Source organism: Opisthocomus hoazin, chromosome 19 (genome assembly GCF_030867145.1).
Source record: "Opisthocomus hoazin isolate bOpiHoa1 chromosome 19, bOpiHoa1.hap1, whole genome shotgun sequence".
Lineage (NCBI taxonomy): Eukaryota > Metazoa > Chordata > Aves > Opisthocomiformes > Opisthocomidae > Opisthocomus > Opisthocomus hoazin.
The window spans coordinates 6,226,782-6,245,814 of record NC_134432.1 but is presented as its reverse complement, the minus strand read 5'-3'; the positions used below and the strand labels follow the sequence as shown (position 1 = coordinate 6,245,814).

At 54.9% G+C, this 19,033-nt stretch overlaps 1 protein-coding gene across 15 annotated transcripts in view; it reads right to left on the bottom strand.

The window, feature by feature from the left end:
- The window catches only part of GRIN1 (glutamate ionotropic receptor NMDA type subunit 1), a 38,225-nt gene that overhangs the window by 9,415 nt on the left and 9,777 nt on the right, over window positions 1–19,033 (bottom strand). For 11 of the 15 annotated variants that reach the window (XR_012765841.1, XM_075439146.1, XM_075439147.1 and 8 more), the window contains exons 3-18: window positions 17,641–17,817; window positions 13,035–13,097; window positions 12,171–12,271; window positions 11,462–11,583; window positions 10,793–10,967; window positions 9,064–9,208; window positions 8,881–8,964; window positions 7,572–7,707; window positions 6,494–6,621; window positions 6,144–6,308; window positions 5,694–5,812; window positions 4,915–5,027; window positions 4,268–4,416; window positions 3,330–3,487; window positions 2,676–2,837; window positions 816–925 (exon numbers count right to left, since the gene is read on the bottom strand). Coding sequence is in view for 14 of the 15 variants with exons in the window: in XM_075439146.1 (XP_075295261.1) it covers window positions 816–925; window positions 2,676–2,837; window positions 3,330–3,487; window positions 4,268–4,416; window positions 4,915–5,027; window positions 5,694–5,812; window positions 6,144–6,308; window positions 6,494–6,621; window positions 7,572–7,707; window positions 8,881–8,964; window positions 9,064–9,208; window positions 10,793–10,967; window positions 11,462–11,583; window positions 12,171–12,271; window positions 13,035–13,097; window positions 17,641–17,817 (2,107 nt within the window). In the remaining variant the exon portion in view is untranslated. The remainder of the gene's footprint in view (window positions 1–815; window positions 926–2,675; window positions 2,838–3,329; window positions 3,488–4,267; window positions 4,417–4,914; window positions 5,028–5,693; window positions 5,813–6,143; window positions 6,309–6,493; window positions 6,622–7,571; window positions 7,708–8,880; window positions 8,965–9,063; window positions 9,209–10,792; window positions 10,968–11,461; window positions 11,584–12,170; window positions 12,272–13,034; window positions 13,098–17,640; window positions 17,818–19,033) is intronic. The other 4 variants (XM_075439151.1, XM_075439157.1, XM_075439143.1 and 1 more) reach the window with 1 other exon arrangement.

Genomic DNA, 19,033 nt, shown 5'->3' with positions numbered 1-19,033 from the left:
GAGCATCCCATGCGATTGCGGGGTCGTTTGCACCAGAAACCCAGCTCTGGTGCTCCCGTTTGGCTCATCGGGAAGGACAGCCACGCACAGAGCTCTCTGTGCTGTCCACAGCCGGCTGCAGCCCTCGGGGCTGATGTTTTAGGAGTGGTGTCACGAGGAGATGGAGCAAAGCGACCCCTCTTTTGGTGCTTCTGCCTTGGCCCACGGTGCTGACGAGGACGGGGTCCCATCAGACACCCATCACCTCATTGGCTGGGTGAAGGACTGGCAGCAGCGCATCGCTGCAAAGGGAGAGCCCGTCTGGGGGAACTCGCAGTCCTTGCAAAGGGGGGCCAAGAAAAACACCCCTCTGTACCGACGACCCTCCTCCTGCCCCTGCCTGCTGCCCAGGGCCAGCCGGGACGCGCTCCTCGGCGCTGGGGGCTGCCCCTCGCCAGCAGCTCCCTCCTGCAGCAGGGTCCTCGCTTGCTTCTCTCACCTCCCCCGAGGTGCTGCTCCCCCCCCTTTGCCTTGGCGACAGCTCTGATATGACGGTGACAGCTGCAGTTTGGCCAGAGCAGAGGGAGGGGAGCAATGTTCAAAGCAGGACAGCCCCACCGATGAGAAAGCCACCCCGGGGAAGGTGGGGGAAGCTTCACAGAGCTGTTTTGGACAAGGTGGGGTTGGAGCCCAGCACAGCAGCCTCCCAGCACTAGGAAAGCACAAACCCAGAAGAAGCAGAGCTTTGGCCCGAGCGGAGAGCCCCGGAGAGGAGAATGTCTTGAGCGAAAGCAGGCTACCCAGCGAAGAGGAAGAAAGAGGTTTGCAGAACAAACCTGCCATATTTTCAAAGGTGAGTGTTGCTGGGGCATTGCTACGGGAATCACACTCCTGATACCTCACCCAAGTCTTGTCCAAATCCTCCATGAAGCCGTTCTCGTGGGACCTGAAAGCACAAGGAGACAGGACAGAGTAGTCACGGGAGACCAGCCGCAGGCAGCTGGGCCACACGATCTTTGTGCCTTCGTGCCCTCCATCCTAGGACTCTGCACTCGCCTGCAGCCTACAAACACACGAACCGGTGACGGTGTGCACGCCTGGCTGACTGCGCGTGTGCGCACACGCATGTGCACGTATGGCTTTTGTGTGGAGGGAGCGCGCGTGGCCTGTCTGCAGCAGTGATTCTGTGATTTGGTGTCTGTGCTGCGCGTGTTCAGTGCAGAGCCCCGTGCACGGTGCAGCGGGGGCAAGCGGGCACCCACAGCTGCCTGGGGCCACTGCCCTGTGTTTGGGAGCTGGAGAGCCGGCCGGCTGCTGCCAAAAAGAGCCGTGGGTCAGCTCGGTTCCCAAGGAGAGGGATGGAGCCAGAAGCTGTAGGCAGGGCTTGGAGACCTGCATGGAGAGAGGCTGCAGGGAGCTGACGTGAACCATGTCTCCCGGTGCCCTTCCTGCACGGTCCCCCCACCTGCCAGTGTCACTTGGGAGCTCAGGCAAAGCCGGACCCCAGTCCTGACTCTGGTGGCCACCAGCACCCTCCAGATCAGGGCAGGGGCAAAACTGCTGCCTGGCAGCTCCCTGGTGCGCATGGCGAGGGCTGGGACTCCCCAGCAGCTTGGTGTCACATCTTGGGAGGAAGGAAACCATGTCCCTGCAGAGCCCACTGCTAGTGGGCTGGAGGTGGGCACAGAGCACGGGTCCCACCTCAAGTCCCCCTGCACGTTCCTCCCTCTTGTTCCTGGCACGTCCCCACCGCCTTCCTGGGCTGCCTGTAGCCCTGGGCTTCCCCATCCTCTCCCAGGAGGACACCAAGGGCTCCTGCTGCCTCTCCAGGCTTTTCACATCCTTGTCCCAAATCCCATCTGTCCCGCTGCCGCCCACCCCCATGGTAAGACCACCCCAGAGACGGGGTCCCACGGCTCCCTGTGTAACCTTGGGTCTCCCCCTTTTGCCTCCACAACTTGGGCAGGACCCTGGTGGCTCCTGACCCCGTCTCTCTAAAATTACTCTCACACGTTCCCCTCCCTCCACCTGCTGCTTCCCAGCTGCCTGTTGCTCCATCACCATATTCTTCTGTCTGCAACGAGTGTGGCATTTCCAAACTAATACAAGGAAGTCCCTTTTCACCCATAGTATCAGATTGACTGGTGGCACCCATGCTGCAGGTTAATGCTGGTATAAAAGCCTTCGTTGGACTCAGCAGGGGTGCTGATGTATCTCTGCCTAACAAGAAAAGTCACAGTTGGAAGAAACACTCCTGGAAGATGAAGCCAGGGCAGCGCAATGCTGTCGCCAGCCTGAGCTCGCAAGGAGAAGTGGGGAAATGGCAGAACCCCTGCCCGCTGCTGCGCCCCGTGCCCTGCTCACAAGGACCTGGTGCTGGACGGCCCCAGGGCAGGTCTCTGCCAGCTTTGCCTGCGCTCCTGCAGCTCAGCACAGCTCCTGCTCCCTGCTCTGCTCTGACCTCCCACCAGCTCCGTGCGGCTCCCTCAGCCCTGCGAGCCGGGGCTGGGGCCGTGGTTGCCCACCCTGGTCTCTCAGGCATGTCCCCTTTGTCAGGAGTGACACGGCAGCCCCCAGAGCCCCTGTCCCTGCAGAGAGTTTGGAGGGTGGGGGTGGCAGCGACTGGCACCAGGCTACTTGCGTGCTAAGACATGCAGCGTTTGGGGCAAGCCCCATGCCAACAGCCATGTACAGACTTGAGGATGGCCAGGGAGACGTTCTGCTTCCACGGGCTGTCCTTGCGCATCCCGATCCCGAAGCCGGAGCGGAAGAAAAGCTCCCCCGTCGTCACCAGGTCACACTTCTGGGAGGCTTCGAACTCCAGCACTGCCGAGTCCCAGATGAAGGCGTGGAGCTTGCTGGACACCGAGAGAGGACAGACAGGTAAGGTTGGGCAGCCCAGCTTGTCTGCAGCCACCGCGGGAGCAGCAAGGCTGCTCCCAGCTCTAATTTAAGCACCGATTGGCATCACCCTCCTCTTAGCAGGGTATGTGCTGCTGGGAGGCAAAAGGCTTGGCAAAATTTTGGAGGAGGAGCATGGGGGGTTTATATGGGATTTGAAGCCACCCAACCTTGCACAGAAGTAAGCGCAGAGGCCAGAAAGTGAGCCCATGGTCAGGGGCAGGGCTCCAAGTGTGCCTTTCCCCACGCAGACCTTGTGCTCTCCATCCAGAGTTGTGGTATGCACTGGGACCTGGGAGATCCCACCCAGCACCAACCGGACGGGTCCCATTAAGCCATGCTTTGATTGCGTTTCCCTCCAGGTTTCCATCAGCCCTGCTTGCTCCACCAAACTGCAGCTCCCTGCCACCCTTCCCAGCATGGCCAGGCAAGGTACTGGCCCCACTCACTTGTCCCTCACTGCCTGGATGGCTTCGGCAGCGCTCTCGTAGTTGTGCTTCTCCATGTGCCGGTACATGGTGCTCAGCTCCACCTGCCGTCGGAAGTAGATGTCCACCGAGCTCTGCTTCACCGTGGCGTAGATGAACTTATCGGACGGGTTGCGCAGCTGAAAGGCAAGGGCAGGGCTCCTATTTCTTCCGTCCTTCATCAACCCAACTGGCTCACCCCCCAAAGCTGTGTTTCCTAATTTCCCATCTCTTTCAGGGGCTTGTTTCCCAGAGAAGACCTTGATCTCCTCAGCAGAGCTGAAGATGCCATGGGGTAGTGGATGCTCTGGGACCACGGTGGCAGGGAGCAGACACTATGGGACAGGGACACCATGGCACTGAGGATGCAGGAGGCCTGTGGATGCCATGGGACTGGCAGCACCATGGGCAGGGGATGCAGGATGCTGTGGGTCGGCACTGCTGTGGGGTACATTCCTGCGTGCCTGGGCTGATAAGCTGTGGCTGTGTCCTTGCCAGAGCAGGAAATGGGTTTGAGGCATGCTGGTATGTGCTGAGAGTATTGACTGCACCGCAGGGACAATTTCATTAGTTATAACTCATCCATAATGAATCGTTTCCTCTTCGGATAGTGCAGGCTCTCCAGGAACTGGCAGGCAGTTTGGCTGGGTACGTGCTATTTCTGGACCAGCTTTTTCTTGCTGATCCCTCTCCATGTCTGTCCATTCCCACCCAGTTCAGGGGCTCAGACCCACCACCAACAGCCCCAGGCAGAGCCACCCAGGGCTTGCCCCCCTGGCACAGGCCCACAGCCATGTTAAAGCAGGGCTCTGGGTGCTACAAGCCACATTATATGAGCCAGGAGATGCCCACTGCAGGCATCTCCTGCACCTCTGCACAGAGGTGGACAGGGAAGGGAAGAGTAAGCGAGGGGTCATTACCCGGGGGTCATTAATGCCCGTAATTCTCTCCTCAGGCCGGTCTAACACCAGGAAGGCTGCCAGGTTGGCAGTGTAGGAAGCCACAATGATCATAGCAAAGCCAGCCCACACCATGCCAAGAATACGGGCAGAGAAACTCCGGGGAGCACCTGGAGGGAGAGAGGCGAGATCAGACTGGCACAAGGGCTTGACTTGGTTGCCAAAGCCATGTCCATCCCACATGAGACCGACGGCAGATGTGCACCATCTAGCTGCTCTGCCAACAGCCGTGCAAGCAGCTTCTGCGTTGCCCAAACCAAGAAAAACCCATCTCCTTCTAGTGCATGATGTGTCTCACCCCGAGTGGATGGGTAACCCTGGCCAGGAGAAGCAGCCCAAGAAGGACCTGTTTCCCGTCACTGATGGTGGGGGGTGGCAGGATGGTCTGCAACAGTGTCACAGACGTGCCACCCCCAGCATCACACTGAACGTCCTACCAGGCTGCTTCAGGGAAGGCTCAGGGGATGAGGTCCCTCCAGGGGATCAGCCCTGCCACAGAAAGGAGGCAGTGGAAGAGGGCATGGGCTTCTCCGCCAGCCCACCGTGTGCCCCCCAGCTCAGGGACAGTGCTGCAGGGCAGAGCGGTCCCACTGTGGGCTGTGACGCACCTTCTCCGATGCCGGAGTTCAGCAGGACTCCCCAGGAGAACCACATGGCTGAGGAGAGGGTCAGGGCATCTTCCTCCTCCTCCTCACTGTTCACTTTGAACCGGCCAAATGGGCTGGAAAACAAGACAGAGAGCTCTTCTCATATCCCTTCTCCTGGTTCCCAGGCCTCTCTGCTGTGCCCAAAGTGTCCCGACGGAGCCCTACATCACTCGTCCCTACAGACTGTGCCTATGTCCCAAACAGCTCTTCACCCTTCATGGCCCACCACCTTGCTGATCCGCAGCCCTGTTCAGCTCACACTGGTACTGTTCCCACCACGTTTCTCTCCAGGCCAGAAAGATCATCTAATCCAGGCCATCTCCAGCCTCTCGCACCGCAACACGGAGGGCTGACTGCAGTTTAAGCACAAAATCCTCTGAGCACAGGGCTAATGGGGGGACAGGGTCCCTGCCCTTCAGAGAAGCTGCCTTGGGGTCAAGCAAGGGGACTATCTCAGAGCCCAGGAGCTGATGGTCCCCTTGGTCAGGCGTCAGGTTGGCACCTAGTCTGACAGGCGAGTTCTGACATATCCAGGTGTCGGGTACCCCATATATCCATATCTCTGAGCTTAGCAGCAGCCAGAGAGGCCAGGAGCCTCAGCCCAGGGCTGGTGGAGCAGAAAAAGTGGGTTTAGCTCCTGCAAGAGCCTCCTGAAAGGCTGCAGGGCTGTGCCTGAGAAAGATGCTCCCAGGGGCACCTCGCTGTCCCCTCCAGCCCGTGGGTGACCCAAGCACACTCACCTGAATCGGTCTAAGAGGTACAACATCACTGCCACCACGTGCACAGACAGCCCCACCAGCAGCCAAAGCGTGCTCTGGAACGGCTGCATGAACGAGTCCAAGGTGCTGCGGGGGATTTCCTAGCACACAGGAGAGAGGTGGACGGCACTGGCACCCATCATGCCTGCACCTTGTCCGCCTGGCTGGACCCACAAGGGCCCCTGCCTTGCTCCGAGCTCCTGCTTTACTGCACAGGAAGGGTCAGGGTGGCCAAGTCAATATCCAGCATTAAAACCAGCAACTTGGAGGCCAGCATCCCACAGCAAAGGCTGGGATTTGTGGCAGCTGCCCTGGGGTGGGCAGGGGACAGCTGAGCAAGCTGGGCATGGTGCAGGCATAGCATGTATCTGCAAGGTGGGGAGCAAGGGGACACCTCCCCTGTTCTACAAAACAGCCCAGCCCAGCCCATACCTTCTTCACAAGGATGGTGAGGCCCTGGTACTTGAAGGGCTTGGAGAACTCAATGTACTGTGCCCGCTCGTTGTTGATGGTGAGGGGAGCCACAATCATGTCCGCTTGGCCGCTCAGCAGCTCCCCCATCATCCCGTTCCACTCCTTCTTGTTGCTGTTGTTAACCTGCCAGAGAGCCAGCTCAGGATCAGCCCACTGCCCTGGCACTGGTGCCCCACCAGCCAGGACCCCCACACACGCGGCAGGCACCCTGCCCTGCCCTCCCACCCCACCCCTGCTCCAGACAAAGGCCCAGGGATGTTTCAACAAACGACGCAGGCAAAGACTTATCACAAGCTGCCCAGACTCACCCGTTCTTGGGTACCAAATTTACCATCAGCCACCAGGTGAACCTCGTAGGTGAAGTTCATCACCCCCGCCAGCCGGATGAGCAGGTCGATGCAGAAGCCATAGCAGCACAGTGCTACAGTGGGACGGCCTGCGGGAGGGATAAAATGGGGGGACAAGTGGAGGCAACGCTTTTGCAGGGACCCCACGCAGGATCCATGGCTGTCCCCAGTGAGAGCAGCCACCTGCATGGTTCTGGTGTCATACGAGATGTAACCACATCATTCAGGCAAGGCCATCCGCTTTGACCACCCTCTCCCACTGCCTCCATCACCCACGGGTGGGATGGAAGGACCAGTGTGGGAAGAAGGCAAACTGGGGGCAAAGGGCTCTCATGCAATTGCTACGTCCCCATTGAGGTGGGGTGAGAGCTGCTGTTACCGACCCATTGCAGGGGACAGAGGGGGCTTGGTGCATGCAGGCTGTGCTGGAGGAGTGCGAACATGAACCCATCAGATCAAACACAGCCCAGGACACAGCTCGGGGCTGGGGAGGGCAGTTGTGCAGAGGAAAGCGTGGTGGGCCAAGGGGGTGGACTTCGGGTGGATTTGGGCAAGCCTGGCATCGCTAAGCAGCTCACACCCCATCAGCTGCACACTCCTAATCCTGAAGCAGGCTTTCCGTAACAAAATGGTTTGAAACTGGTGGTGTTAGTACCAGTGCAGCCGGTGCTAAAGTGCCTTGGGGTTCCCACTTTCTGCTTGAGATCAAGGCAGAGAAATGTAGCACATCAGGAGACAGAAATATGGGATGCAAACCCCCAGAACAGCCCTGTAGCCCACTCAGAACAGAGACAGTGGGAAAGTCATCTGTTCGGGTCAAGAACCTGAATCCCACTGCCCAGTTACTGCACAGCACTGCTATGGGGCCGAGCTGACAGCGGTCATTTGGGAGCTCAATGTGCTGTCACCTTTCTGCTCCTCATCCTCTGGGCCTCCTGTGTGACAGCACCCTCCCTGGGGTCCCCTTCTTGGGACACAAGTCTTTATCAGCTGCGTGGGCTAGGGGAGACGCTGCACTCACCCCCCCAGGCTTAGTTACCTGGGACGGTCTCGTTGGGTCCAGTGCAAAAGACCTTTTTCACAGGGTCTCCATTGATGGTGAATTCCTCCCTGCATGTCCCATCTGCTTGCGTGGGTTTCACATAGACAAAGGGCTCTTGGTGGATCGTCACGATCTGCAACGTGAAGCACAAACACCCGCTTGTCTCTGTTCCCCTCCAGAGCTGTGTTCCCCTGGGCGGGGAGCTGGGCTGTCCTCTCCACACAAGCATGGCCAAAATGCTGTAGTGCCCTTGTCAGCTGCCATCTCAGCATGAGACCACTCAGCCCAGCAGTGGGAGCTGGCTTTGGTGTGGGGAAGATTTGCTTTCCCTGCACCCAAGGTGAGGAACAGCCATATCAGCAACCTCCTTCGTGTAGCACTTTCACCTCACCCTCAAAGCCTTTCACAGCCCTTTCCCTAACAGCAGGCTGATGAGAGCCCCAGGTTAGCGCCCTGAATGGTGCTCTAGGCACTGTCACACTGCCCCAGGCTAATGTAGATATTTCTGTCCTGCCCTGGACCTTTTCAGTAAAGCAGCATCCCAATGCATCTACACCACCTCTGCAGGAAAGGGCTTGCTGCTGGTGGGAATGTGTGATTTCCCTTGCCTGGACAGCAGGACAAATGAACGGTCATACTGGTAGGACTGGCCGTCCCAGGGTCCAATCACTAAAGTGACTGCTGGGCTACACTTAAGGGAAGGGCATGAGAAACAAAGCAAGGGTGAAGGGACCTTCTCCCAGTGTCACCTCCAGCTTCTGGCTGTCAGCTCTTCAGGGATTTCCTGAGCCCAACATTGCAGCCACCAGCCCACCCACCTTCCACTAGCTTGTTTAATCTCCTTTCGAACCTGTTTCCTTCTGGCCTCTGCACTGTCTATCAGTAACAAGCTCCAGAACCGAACTATGCCTTGGCCAAAGGAGCCCATCCTTGTATTTCCTACAAACTTGTACTGGGTGCCTTCTGGCTCCCAAGCCATGAGGAATGGTGAACACCTTATCTCTCCATCTTTTCTCTGCTGTTCTCTCTCATATCCCCTTTCCAGCTGTCTCTTTCCAAACCAAAGGATGCCTGCCACCCTATCTAGTTTGTCTCCAGCTGGATGTTGTACTCTAGCTCTGAACACTCTCCAGTACCTTCTCTAAGTTGTTCCGCTATATCCTCTCCGAGGTGGCAGGTGCCCTGGGCTTGCAAATGCTGCTGACAGCTGCAAAGGCAGCAGCTGAAGTGGGAGGCAGATAAAGTCACAGCCCTGCATGTAGAGTGCTGAGGACACCTGCCACCCTGTAATGCCATTTGCTGTTACCTTCAACTTGGTCGACATCTGATAGCCTTGAGGTTTCTCAGTTTCTCCCCCTGGCCAGATAATCTTCCGGTCATTGGTCAAGACCTGCGATCAATCCCAGAGGAATGAGATAGACATGAGGCCATTGGTAGATACCCCAGTGCACACAGCCCTCCTGTCCAACCTGTCCAGGCCTGTACGTACATGGCTGCCGTTGTAAATCCCAACCTGGACCAATTTCCGATTCTGCAGGTTCATGATGCTGTAGTTGGCAAACTTCCGGTCCCCATCCTCATTGAATTCCACCCGGCCGGTGACACCCTCCGAGTACTTGGAGGACATCAGCACCCTATGGAGAGAAACACAGCGGGGCCATCCTAGAAAAACTGCTGTGGCCATTGGGACTTCTAAGAAGGGGTCAGAAAAGCAAATGCTGTCTCTCAGTTGCCTGCCATGTCCGATATGTCCATTACACTGTAGAAACCCAGTCAAGGCTACCTAGGATCTGTTCACAGCCCTGTGGTCATCTGCTCCTGGTGGATGAAGTCAGTCTGAGGACTCATATTGCCCGAATGTTGTACTACCGTATTTGTTGTCTTTGTCCCCTGTTCTTCACCAGATCAGTCCCATTCCTTTAAGAAATCATCTGTCCCACAGCACCCAAGGACACCTTCCTCTGGGGGTCCCTTGGCAGATGTGTCCATTGTACCGCTCCTGGTCCTTCTGTCTGGCACCAGCCCATCACAGCCTGGCTAACGCCCCAGGCACACACGTACATCACCAAGGGGAGAACCAGTGCCCCAAACCCTGCAAAGACTATAGTGAAAACACAGAAGTATTGCCGGAGCCACCTGCAGTGCACCACAGAGGGCAACTTCAAACAGCACATGCCAAAATCCATCACTGCGGAGGATGCTGGAAATCTTTCTAAAGCAAGCTCCAGGCTTTGCAGGTCCCATGCTCAACAGAACCCAGATCTGCAGAAAGGGCATCCCACAGTCACCACAACCACGTTTGCAGAGAGAAAGGCCCAGCACAGGATCCCGCTGACAAAAGCAACACCCTGGTGCCAGGTTGCACACAGCAGAGAGCAGCCCTCCCACGCAGGGAGCCATGTTGCAAAGGGAATCGCTGCTTTACCGAGACCCCGCCTGCAGAAGAGGCCCTTGTGGCTCCGGCATCTGCCGTGATGCAGCACAAAACCCCACGCAGCACAAAGACCGGGTTCTGGGGAACGCATGCAGCATGTGCCGGTCACACTGCCCAGGGAAGTGAGATCCAGCACACGCATGCTCTGATCTGCTGAGACCCCACCTCCCAAAACCACAGCACCAGTACTTGCTACAGCAAGAGCAGCCTGTCCCATGCATGGAGATCTCATGCCACCAAGTCCTGCTTGCAGCATGCTGACCTAGGCTGCAGCCCTGAAATGTTCAGCAAGAAAAGTGTCCGCAGCACTGAGCTCCAGTTTGAAAGAAATGTCCCCCTACCCTGATTTGGCAGAAAACCCCCTTTCTCCCCTCTTCCACCCACAGAATAAGGTCTGGACCAGAAGAGATCATGGCACCCAGATCTCTTCCTCCTGGAGCGCTCCCTGCCTACACTGATCCCAGCTGCCCAAACATTGCCCAGGAGACCATGGGTTGGCAAGGACCAAGTTGGTACCAGGCACCAGGATGACACCTAAAGCACCTGGACAAACTGGAGGCCAGCAACTGAGCCCATGTCCTGGCTCGTTTTCTAGAAGAGATGTAGCCCCCACATCTGAATCATGCAGGAGAGTCCAAGCAGTCCTGTGCCACATGCCCCAAAGCTTTAGTGACAGATACTCTGAACAAAGCTACCATGCTGCCCTTTTCCATGTGCTCCCACCTTTTCCAGCTCTCCCCCAGCAGGTCCTCTACTTGCTCCAGCAGGACCCTTCCCCAAATACCTCTTGAAAAGGGGTCCTGTCTTCCAGATGTTGGTGTTCCCCACACAGCCCCGTGGAGGGTCTGTGATATTCTCCTTCTCAAACAGGTCATGCACGGCCTGGGCCACCACCGCGACAGCATCGCTGATGTGGGCTGACTCGTTCTTCCCATTGATGAGCTGCAAACCGATCACTCCTGCCGCGAGCAGAGGGGAGAAGACATGTCAGCAGGGCACACCAGTTGCTCTGGCGTTGCTCCCACGGGCAGGGCTCGGGGGCCAGCAAGCATCTGGTTATGGGGCTGAGGACCCCTCAGATGCAGCTGGGGAGTTGTCTGAGCTTCAGGCAGGAGCAGGCAGGGAAAGTCCTGGCTGCTGGAGGGGGACAGGGGACAGCTACATGGACTGCTGACACCCCATGCTCCATCCCCATCCTTTTGACCAAGTCTTTCCCACAGGTGACAGCGAGCTGGATTTGGGACATAACAGCGTGGCCAAGGCTGCTGCCTCCCCATGTGGGCAAAAAGAGAAGAGAGCAACGTGTGGGACCCTCAACTTGCTTGACCACCACGTCATCGCGTTCCCCCAGCCCAAGGGTTCCCCGGGAGAGCAGGTGCTGCTCATCCCAGCTCCAAGCAGGCTCCTCCGAGCATGGCTGGCAGCGGGACAGGTGCCTCCGGCGGGTGCCTACCATCAGGGGCGTAACGCAGGGCATTGCCCGATATCTCCCGTTCCCCCACCAGCCACACGTAGCCGGAGCCTGTCATATTGAGCATGGCTGCTGATCTGTACACCGTGGCCGCATCATCCTCACTGCAACGAGAAGAAGGGAATGGCAATGTGGCTTCAGGTGCTAGACGGCCCCTTTTCTCCTGTATCGGATCCCAAGGGAGCAGCAGCTTCAGGGCAAACACACCCCCAGGCAGCCCTCCTCTGATAACTGGTTCTCCTGGGCAATGGCTAATTCCTTGACACAATGGGAACCTTCCTCTCAGCTTCATCTAATCCCACAGCACCCCACTGCTGAGCATCAGCAAATCTGGCCCTTTCCTTCTTGCTCACCATCTATAGGCATGCGGGCAATAAGATTCCCCTCCTTCACAGGTGGATCCAGATCCATCATCAGTAATTATTGCTGCTTCCACAGCTGCTAGCACTTTGTGGGACAGGGGGACATCTCAACCCTGCTCCTGATTGCAAGCTCCCTGGCCAGCAGCACGCACAGCATCCACCACCTGCCCAGCACATGGGGGTTTAAGTGGGTTTTCTCCCACGCTCCTTGGAAGGATGATGTGCCCCAAAATTGCACTGACTCCAGCGCTGGGCAGCGTTGCAAAGGTGGGAAATCAGAGCAGGTGAGGGAATTGGAGCAGGGAGGGGAAGAAATGGCTCTGCCTTACCTGGCAGAAAGGATGATGACGCGAGCCTCCAGTTCCTTGGCTTCCAGCAGCAGCGATGTCACGTTTTTGGTTCCGGGGTCAAACTGAAGCACTTTCTCAGCCTGTGATCAGTGTGAGCAAAACTGGTTAGTGCGGGAGCCCCAGGACTGCTTGTGAGAGCCATGCTATCTAGAAAAGGGTTAAGAGAATTCATTAAACTGCACAAAAGTCTGCTAAATAAGGTTGGTTATAGCTATTTTTTTTTCTTTTTTCTTTTCTTTTCTTTCTTTTCTTTCTTTCCTTCCTTCCTTTCTCTTTTAAGGTTTTGGCTTTTTGGTTTTTTTTTTGCACTGTGCATGCAAACTGAAGTCAATCAAGACCCAAAAAGAGGCGTGCATTGTACAGGAAAGAGAAAAAGGCTTTGAAATGCAATTGAAAACTCAAACGAGTGTTGTTTTTCAGAGACATGGGAAATGAAAAAAACATATTGCACAGGGTTAACCTCTGGGAGTAAAAGTGAGCAACTTACACCAAGGAACCGTTTCCTTTGGGGAGGAAAGGGGGTTGGTTCAACTTTTCAAAAAAAAAAAAAAAAAGAACTTGCAAGTTAATTACTGGTTCACATGCATGTTTCAAAAATAAATCCTTCCAGGGTCAGCTGGCTAGGTTTCCATTCTCAAGTCCAAACCAAGCTATCTCAACATAAAAACGTGCTACCAAGAAACATAGTCATGGATCTTTTTTATTTTCTTTCTTTTCTTTTCTTTTCTTTTTTTCTCTTTCTCTTTTATTTTCTTTTTTTTTTTTTAATTTTTCTGGTGGCTGTGGCTATTTCTCATTTGCTAGTTAGGTTGGTGGGCGGCGTGCATTTCCATGCATATATACCTTGGGTCCTCGCTTGTTGTCATAGGAAAGTTGGTCGAGGTTTTCATAGTTCCTTTTTTTACTCTGATGAATAATGTGCACAGAGAAAATATGTAGACACAGAAGAATATTATAAACAGTTGAAAATGACGTGTAGTAAAGCAATCCAACATCCACCTCCTCCTCCACTGTTTGCTAAAGGGTCTCTATAACGCTGGAGCTCGCAAAAACCACTATCAGGAGAGAGTGCCTCAGCTCTCACGGGAGCGTCACGGTGCGAAGCCGTACCGGTTAGCGCAAGACTGGGTGTCACAGCTGTTGCGATGCAGTTGCATTTCCCTTGTGGGACTGGGGAATTCTTCAGCAAGAAATTTTTACCTTAAACTCAGAAACAATCTACGCATCTCTAAGGGCCTAAGTGCTGGGCTTTCCATGGAATTACTGTGGAAGTAAAGGACAAATTGTTGTGTACGGAAAGCGCTGGATAAACACAAACTGTTACAGTTAAGAGTATGAGCATTACTACCGTCACTATTATCATTACATTCCTGTTCACCCTAAGAGAGTTCACAGCAAGTGAGGTGTCTCAGCTGAACTTCTTACCTCCTGCAAGGAGGGAGCAGCTTTTTGGAACTCTGTTGCTGTCCAAAAGAGAAAGAAAAAGCTCTCTACATCCCGTGCTGGCTCAAAGCGTGACGATATGAAGCAATGGTGATCATGGGATGACGCTGCAACTTTTACCTGGTGCTGGGGAGGGCTGAGGGCAACTCGTGGCTCTGCAGCACACAAGTGGCCCTGGGAGGTGCAGCTGCCGGAGACCACGGTGCCCATAACTTGGCCCTACACATGACTAGTGGGGTTCACTACTCGGTGGTCTCTATGCTGCTGGTTCGAGTATCAGACCTGGACTTGGGGCAAGTGGCTCAGCGTGCACTGACCTTGCAGATAACAGACCGGAGCAGAAAGCCTGCTCCTCCTCTTGTCTCCTGCCTGAGCCACTTGTGCTGCTTGGCCCCAAAAGAGCCAGGGGCATGAAACATCCTTCTGGAGGTTTCATCTCCTCCAGGCAGTGTGCTTAGGGTCAACAGCCTCTGCTCTCAGGAGCCTTGACCCTGCGGCAGGGTGCACAGAGTCCTGTGGATTTTCCTGGGAGCAGTCCCTGTGGTCAGGCCAATAATATCGACCTGATAGTGGTTGACAGGCTTTGGTGGGACATCATCTGACCTCTTCTTCTCGGCCCCGTCCCACCCCAGCTGGGCATCCCTGATCTGCGTGTATGAGGTACGGGACACGGCTCTATTCCGATCTCCATTTCACAGCATCTTATGACAATGGCAACAGATGCCTGCTAGGAAGCTGACCTTTTGCACCCCAGATGCAAGGGTTCGTGTTCCCAAGTTGCTTCTTAGGCAGTCAGGTTTGATCTCTGCATCTTGCTTTCCAAACTGAATAGCTTGCCTCTTCCTGAGCTCTCAGACTGCTCTTTGGCAGGACATTTTGCCAGGTCTCCTTTCCGTGCAGCTGTGTGGTCTTTCCTTTCTTCTCCTTGGACACAGCCTGACACGTTTTTCATTGCTCAGAGAAGTTGTGTCCTTGCAAGGAAAAGTATCTGAGGAGGAAAAATCCGCTTGGAGCCCAGGTCTGCCTTCAATTCTGATGACATCCACAGTGAGAATTTCTGCAATGGCTTCTTAGAGTCTGTTCAGATTGCAGTGAGACGTGGAGTAACAACGGCCTCCAAGGAGAGCGGAGCTGCAGCAGGACAGCATGAATATTATCCTGTGATGAGACATTGGCCACTTTTCCTCAGGCACCATCAATTTAGGAAGAAACTTGGTCATCCATCTTGCAGCCTCCAGCCATGAGTCATCTTGTGTGCCTGGTATATGCTGGCACCTCGACCCAAGCTGGTCAGCAAAGTGAAGCAGAGTCTTGGGTGCAAAAAAGCTGGACCTGATGGCACCTGATCACTTTTGCCTCTCCCTGTCACTATCCCTATCGCCATAACAGGACCAGTAATGTCTCCTCTCTTTCCCATTTTTCTGTGTGGTCCTGCAGCCCTTCCCTGCTCCTCAGCCCGTTTCACACAGGGACCCATAAATTCAAAATTCACTTTCTGCCATGTTCTCCAACATTCATTCCAAAAATTACCTCTTTCATATACACCACTGTCCCAGAGAAAGAGAGCCAGCACACTAGGGACCTGCCACCTCTGACTTGGACAAACTCTGATTTTCACAGTGTCTGGCACTCCCTCCTGAACCCGAGCAGTGTTGGAGCAGTGGTGGCCTGCCCAGATGAATGGGCAGAGTTGTACTGGGATGCAGCAGCAGCTCCAGGCTGAGTTACTGCAGACAGACCTAAGACAAGGCTAGCACGTCGGGTGCACCAAGGCTGGCCAGCCTGGCCCGAGTGCTGGGCTCTGAACGCCTGCTTGAAGTGCAAATCCACACAATGGTGCCTGAGTAACACCCAGGGCTGGCGCAGACCCCAGGGGACAAGCCATGCTCAGATTGAAGAGCTCAGGTGGGCAGGTGAGCCTCTGACCCATAGCAGATCCCCCAGGTCCTCAGGGGCTCTGACCCAAGCCTTGAAGAGGTCGAGAGCAGGTCTCCTGCCTGCTCTCTCCCCAGGGCCCAGGCTGCCCTTGAGGAGGTTGAGTAGGCGTCCAGGGTACCACTTCACAGCATGAAGAGAGTCAGAACACCAGTGATTAGAAGAGCAATTAGACAGCAGAAGAGAATGTGGAAGACAGGAAAGCCCCAACAGGGGTATCTACCACCTTCAAGACCAGTCAGGCCAGTCAATTTGCCCAGAGGAATCTCCTCAAAGGAAAAAGAAACAAGATGTGGTGGCACACCCCAAAGGGAAGACGAGGTGACCTACTGTCCCAGAGCTGGAGGATGACCAGGGCATTTGCAGTAGCCCAGGAGCTGCCAGGAGACACCAAGACATGTTGTAGATGCAGTGCAAACGGGCGGGTCTGAGGACAGACGCTCCCTTCCTCATCTTTCAAGCCCCAGATCTCAAAGGCTTTCCTGTAGGATGGCCAGGCTGAAGAAGAAATACAACCTGTGCCTGAGAGCATTGCATGGAGCAAGCAGGGAGTAAAGGCATGAGAGGCAGCAGCGAAAAGGGATGCACATAAACTGCAGGGAAACAAAAAGTGGAAATCAAAAGATGCAAGGAAAGGGACGACAAACTGACAGTGGGAAAAATCTTTCCACAGCTCTCCCTGGGTGAGGGACACTCTGCTGGGAAGAGGCTTTGGAAAGCAACACTGGCCCGCTGTCACCCAGCGAGAAGCTGCCTTTGGAGGCAGGAGGATCCCACCATGGTTGGTGGCACACCAGCATCTCATGATGGCCCAGGATGCTGCAAGGATGAAACTTCTTGGAAACCAGCACCAAAATCAAAAGCCTGCTGGTCAGTGTGGCTCGTGCCAACCTGCACCCCTGCACCAGTCACTCCTCCAGTGGCTTGACGAGAGGTGATGAAGAGCAGTGGCAGGCTGCTCTCTCTGTTCTCGCAGCTCCGCCGCCAACTCCAAACACAAGAAGTGTCTACGGCCACATCTACTCAACAGCCAAACGTCCAGCAGCTGCCGGTGGGGCTGGAGAAGAGCAGGTTGTGGACCCAGGAGGGAACAGCCAGCAACAGGTTCTTGCCCTGCGGCTGTTGGAGACTTGGAGATTGGCTTGGACTCTGCCCACCCAAAGAGGAGCTCACCCTGTCCCGGGCAAGAGGATGTGCTGGGACTTCACCCCGTAGAGCAGGAGGTGTTTCCTTGCCTTCCAGACAGGCGCCTGCCTTCGAAGCGCTGCAGCCGAACAGCTCCCTGTCTTCTCCTTCCCTGCTCGTCTTGAATGCTTGCTTGGTCCTTCTACTCAGCGGCAGCAGGTTGATGGTAGTCCTCCTGAATTTCTAGCAGGCTCGGGGACCTCTCCTGCCTCCCGCCCTGCTCCCCCGGCTGGCCCTGAGTGCAGGTGCAGTGCACCTCCTCGATAAAGCTGCTCCCGCCAGCCACAGCCGCCCTCTCGTAACAGCATGGGGTGTCAGGAAAGCAGCGTTTGGCATGGGCTTCGATGGAGATGGGAACGGGGGCGTCAGCCCACAGCCGCAGAGCTGACAGCTTTATAGAGAGGGTGCATTACACCTCCGTGCATCAACGTGCCGGCTGCCCTCGCCCCTCCTAAGCCACTAAGGTGAGCTCCAGTTAGCCAATTCAGAAGCTGCTTTTCGGGGTTGGTTTGGCACTGCTGGGTCTGCCTGGCCCCTGGGTGGCTGGAGCGGGGCAGATGCTTCCCTAAGCTGAGCGACTGGTCCTCTCCTTGGGTGGGAATCTTGGGCGAGGCATTTGCAGAGCTCCAGGTTATCCTTCCCTTCATTTTGTAGTCGATTTACATGTAGGAGATTTTGACCATGGCAAAGCAAGTGAAATGAATAAAGTACAAAGTTCTGTCAGGTACTAGTCAGACACTGTTGATGCTTTAAGCATGTTAGCCATGTTACAATGGAAAGAAAAGGTGTTTTACATACAGAAATCTACATACATACAACAGCCCGAGACTTCTAGTTTTGTTGTTGTTGCTTAAACAAAGCTACAAGACAATGTTCAGGAACTGACCTTGGACTCTCTCTCCTCCAAGAGGGTCTCCAGCTTCTTCTGTGCAGCACGACCTTCGTGGTCGTCACTGACTATCAGAATGACGTGATTCCAGTTGAAGACTCTCATCATCTCAAACCAGACGTTGGCCTGGTGAGAGTACGGTGGGACTGTGCGCAAGAAGGACAGGTGGATGCTCTGCAAGGAAGAACAAGAGCTCAACATAGACTGGTTGGGCTGTCAGCCGGGGTGCGTCTCGGGGACCGGGCAGGTTTACAGGGACGGGGCTGGGATCGCGAGGCCAAAGAGGCAGAGCAGCAATTTTTGGTAGACCTCTAGGCTGCACGCCTTGAGCTCGCCTCTGAGACCTGCACTGCTCTATTCTGGCTCAGAAGCAAACCCTGGCTATGATTCCGTACCTCTCTGTGGTTAATCCAGTGCATGGCAAAGAGGGTTTTTTGCTTTGCAGTCTGTAAATGCACGGTGAAGAAACGCCTATCCAGCAATGAACTGTCAACCACATTCAGTGCAAATATAGCCTTTCCTCTTGACTTTTTGAAAGTATTACTGAGTAATGGACATCAAAAAGAAAATTAATTACCTTCACAGAGTGAGAAGGAGCAGTTGCAGGTACATGCAGGTATAGGTTAGTTATTTGTCGTGAGACAAGTTGAGGAAAGCACTTTCATAATGTGCTGTTTGGCTCTTTCTAGGTCAGCTTGTGCTGCAGCAGCACACAGGAGGAGGCAGCTCTGGACTCTTGCCCCAGCTAACCTATCTGATTTGGTTAAGATATCATTATGGCTGGATGATTAAGCAATAGCAATTCCAGCCTAATTAAGTACAACACTCTTAGGGGAGCAATGGGACCAAAAGCTGTAGCTGACAGAGAGGTTTCAAAAAATGCAGCTTTTGCAAATGGCCCTGGAGTTGAATATTAGAAAATGAAAGTGCTTATGCTCAGCACGGATGCTACTTGACAAACCAGCTACGTGCTGGAGGGAGGCAGAAGTCTGAACAGGAGAGGACAACAAAGAAAGAAGTGCAATATTTCTTTTTTCATGGCTGAGATGGTCCTCTGGACCAAACAGGGCTTGTCTAGACCTGCTCATCCAGAGGCTAGACCCAGCCCAGGTCATAAATGTCCTGGATGGGCCAAAGTAAATTATGTGGGAGGGGAAAAGGCATCATGTCCACCATGGACTCATGCAGAGGAGGAAGAGGCAGACCAGACAATCCTCACACTCAACACAGTGATAAAGTCACACCGAACCACGGAACACATAGAAAATCGTGCAAACCCCTTGTCCTGGACAGGTCTCTCTGCACTGGGACGGCAGGTCTGTTCTGCTGCCCTGGCCCAAAACCCAGAGATGAGGGAGGCAGCAGCGAAGAAACCAAAGCACTGGAAAGA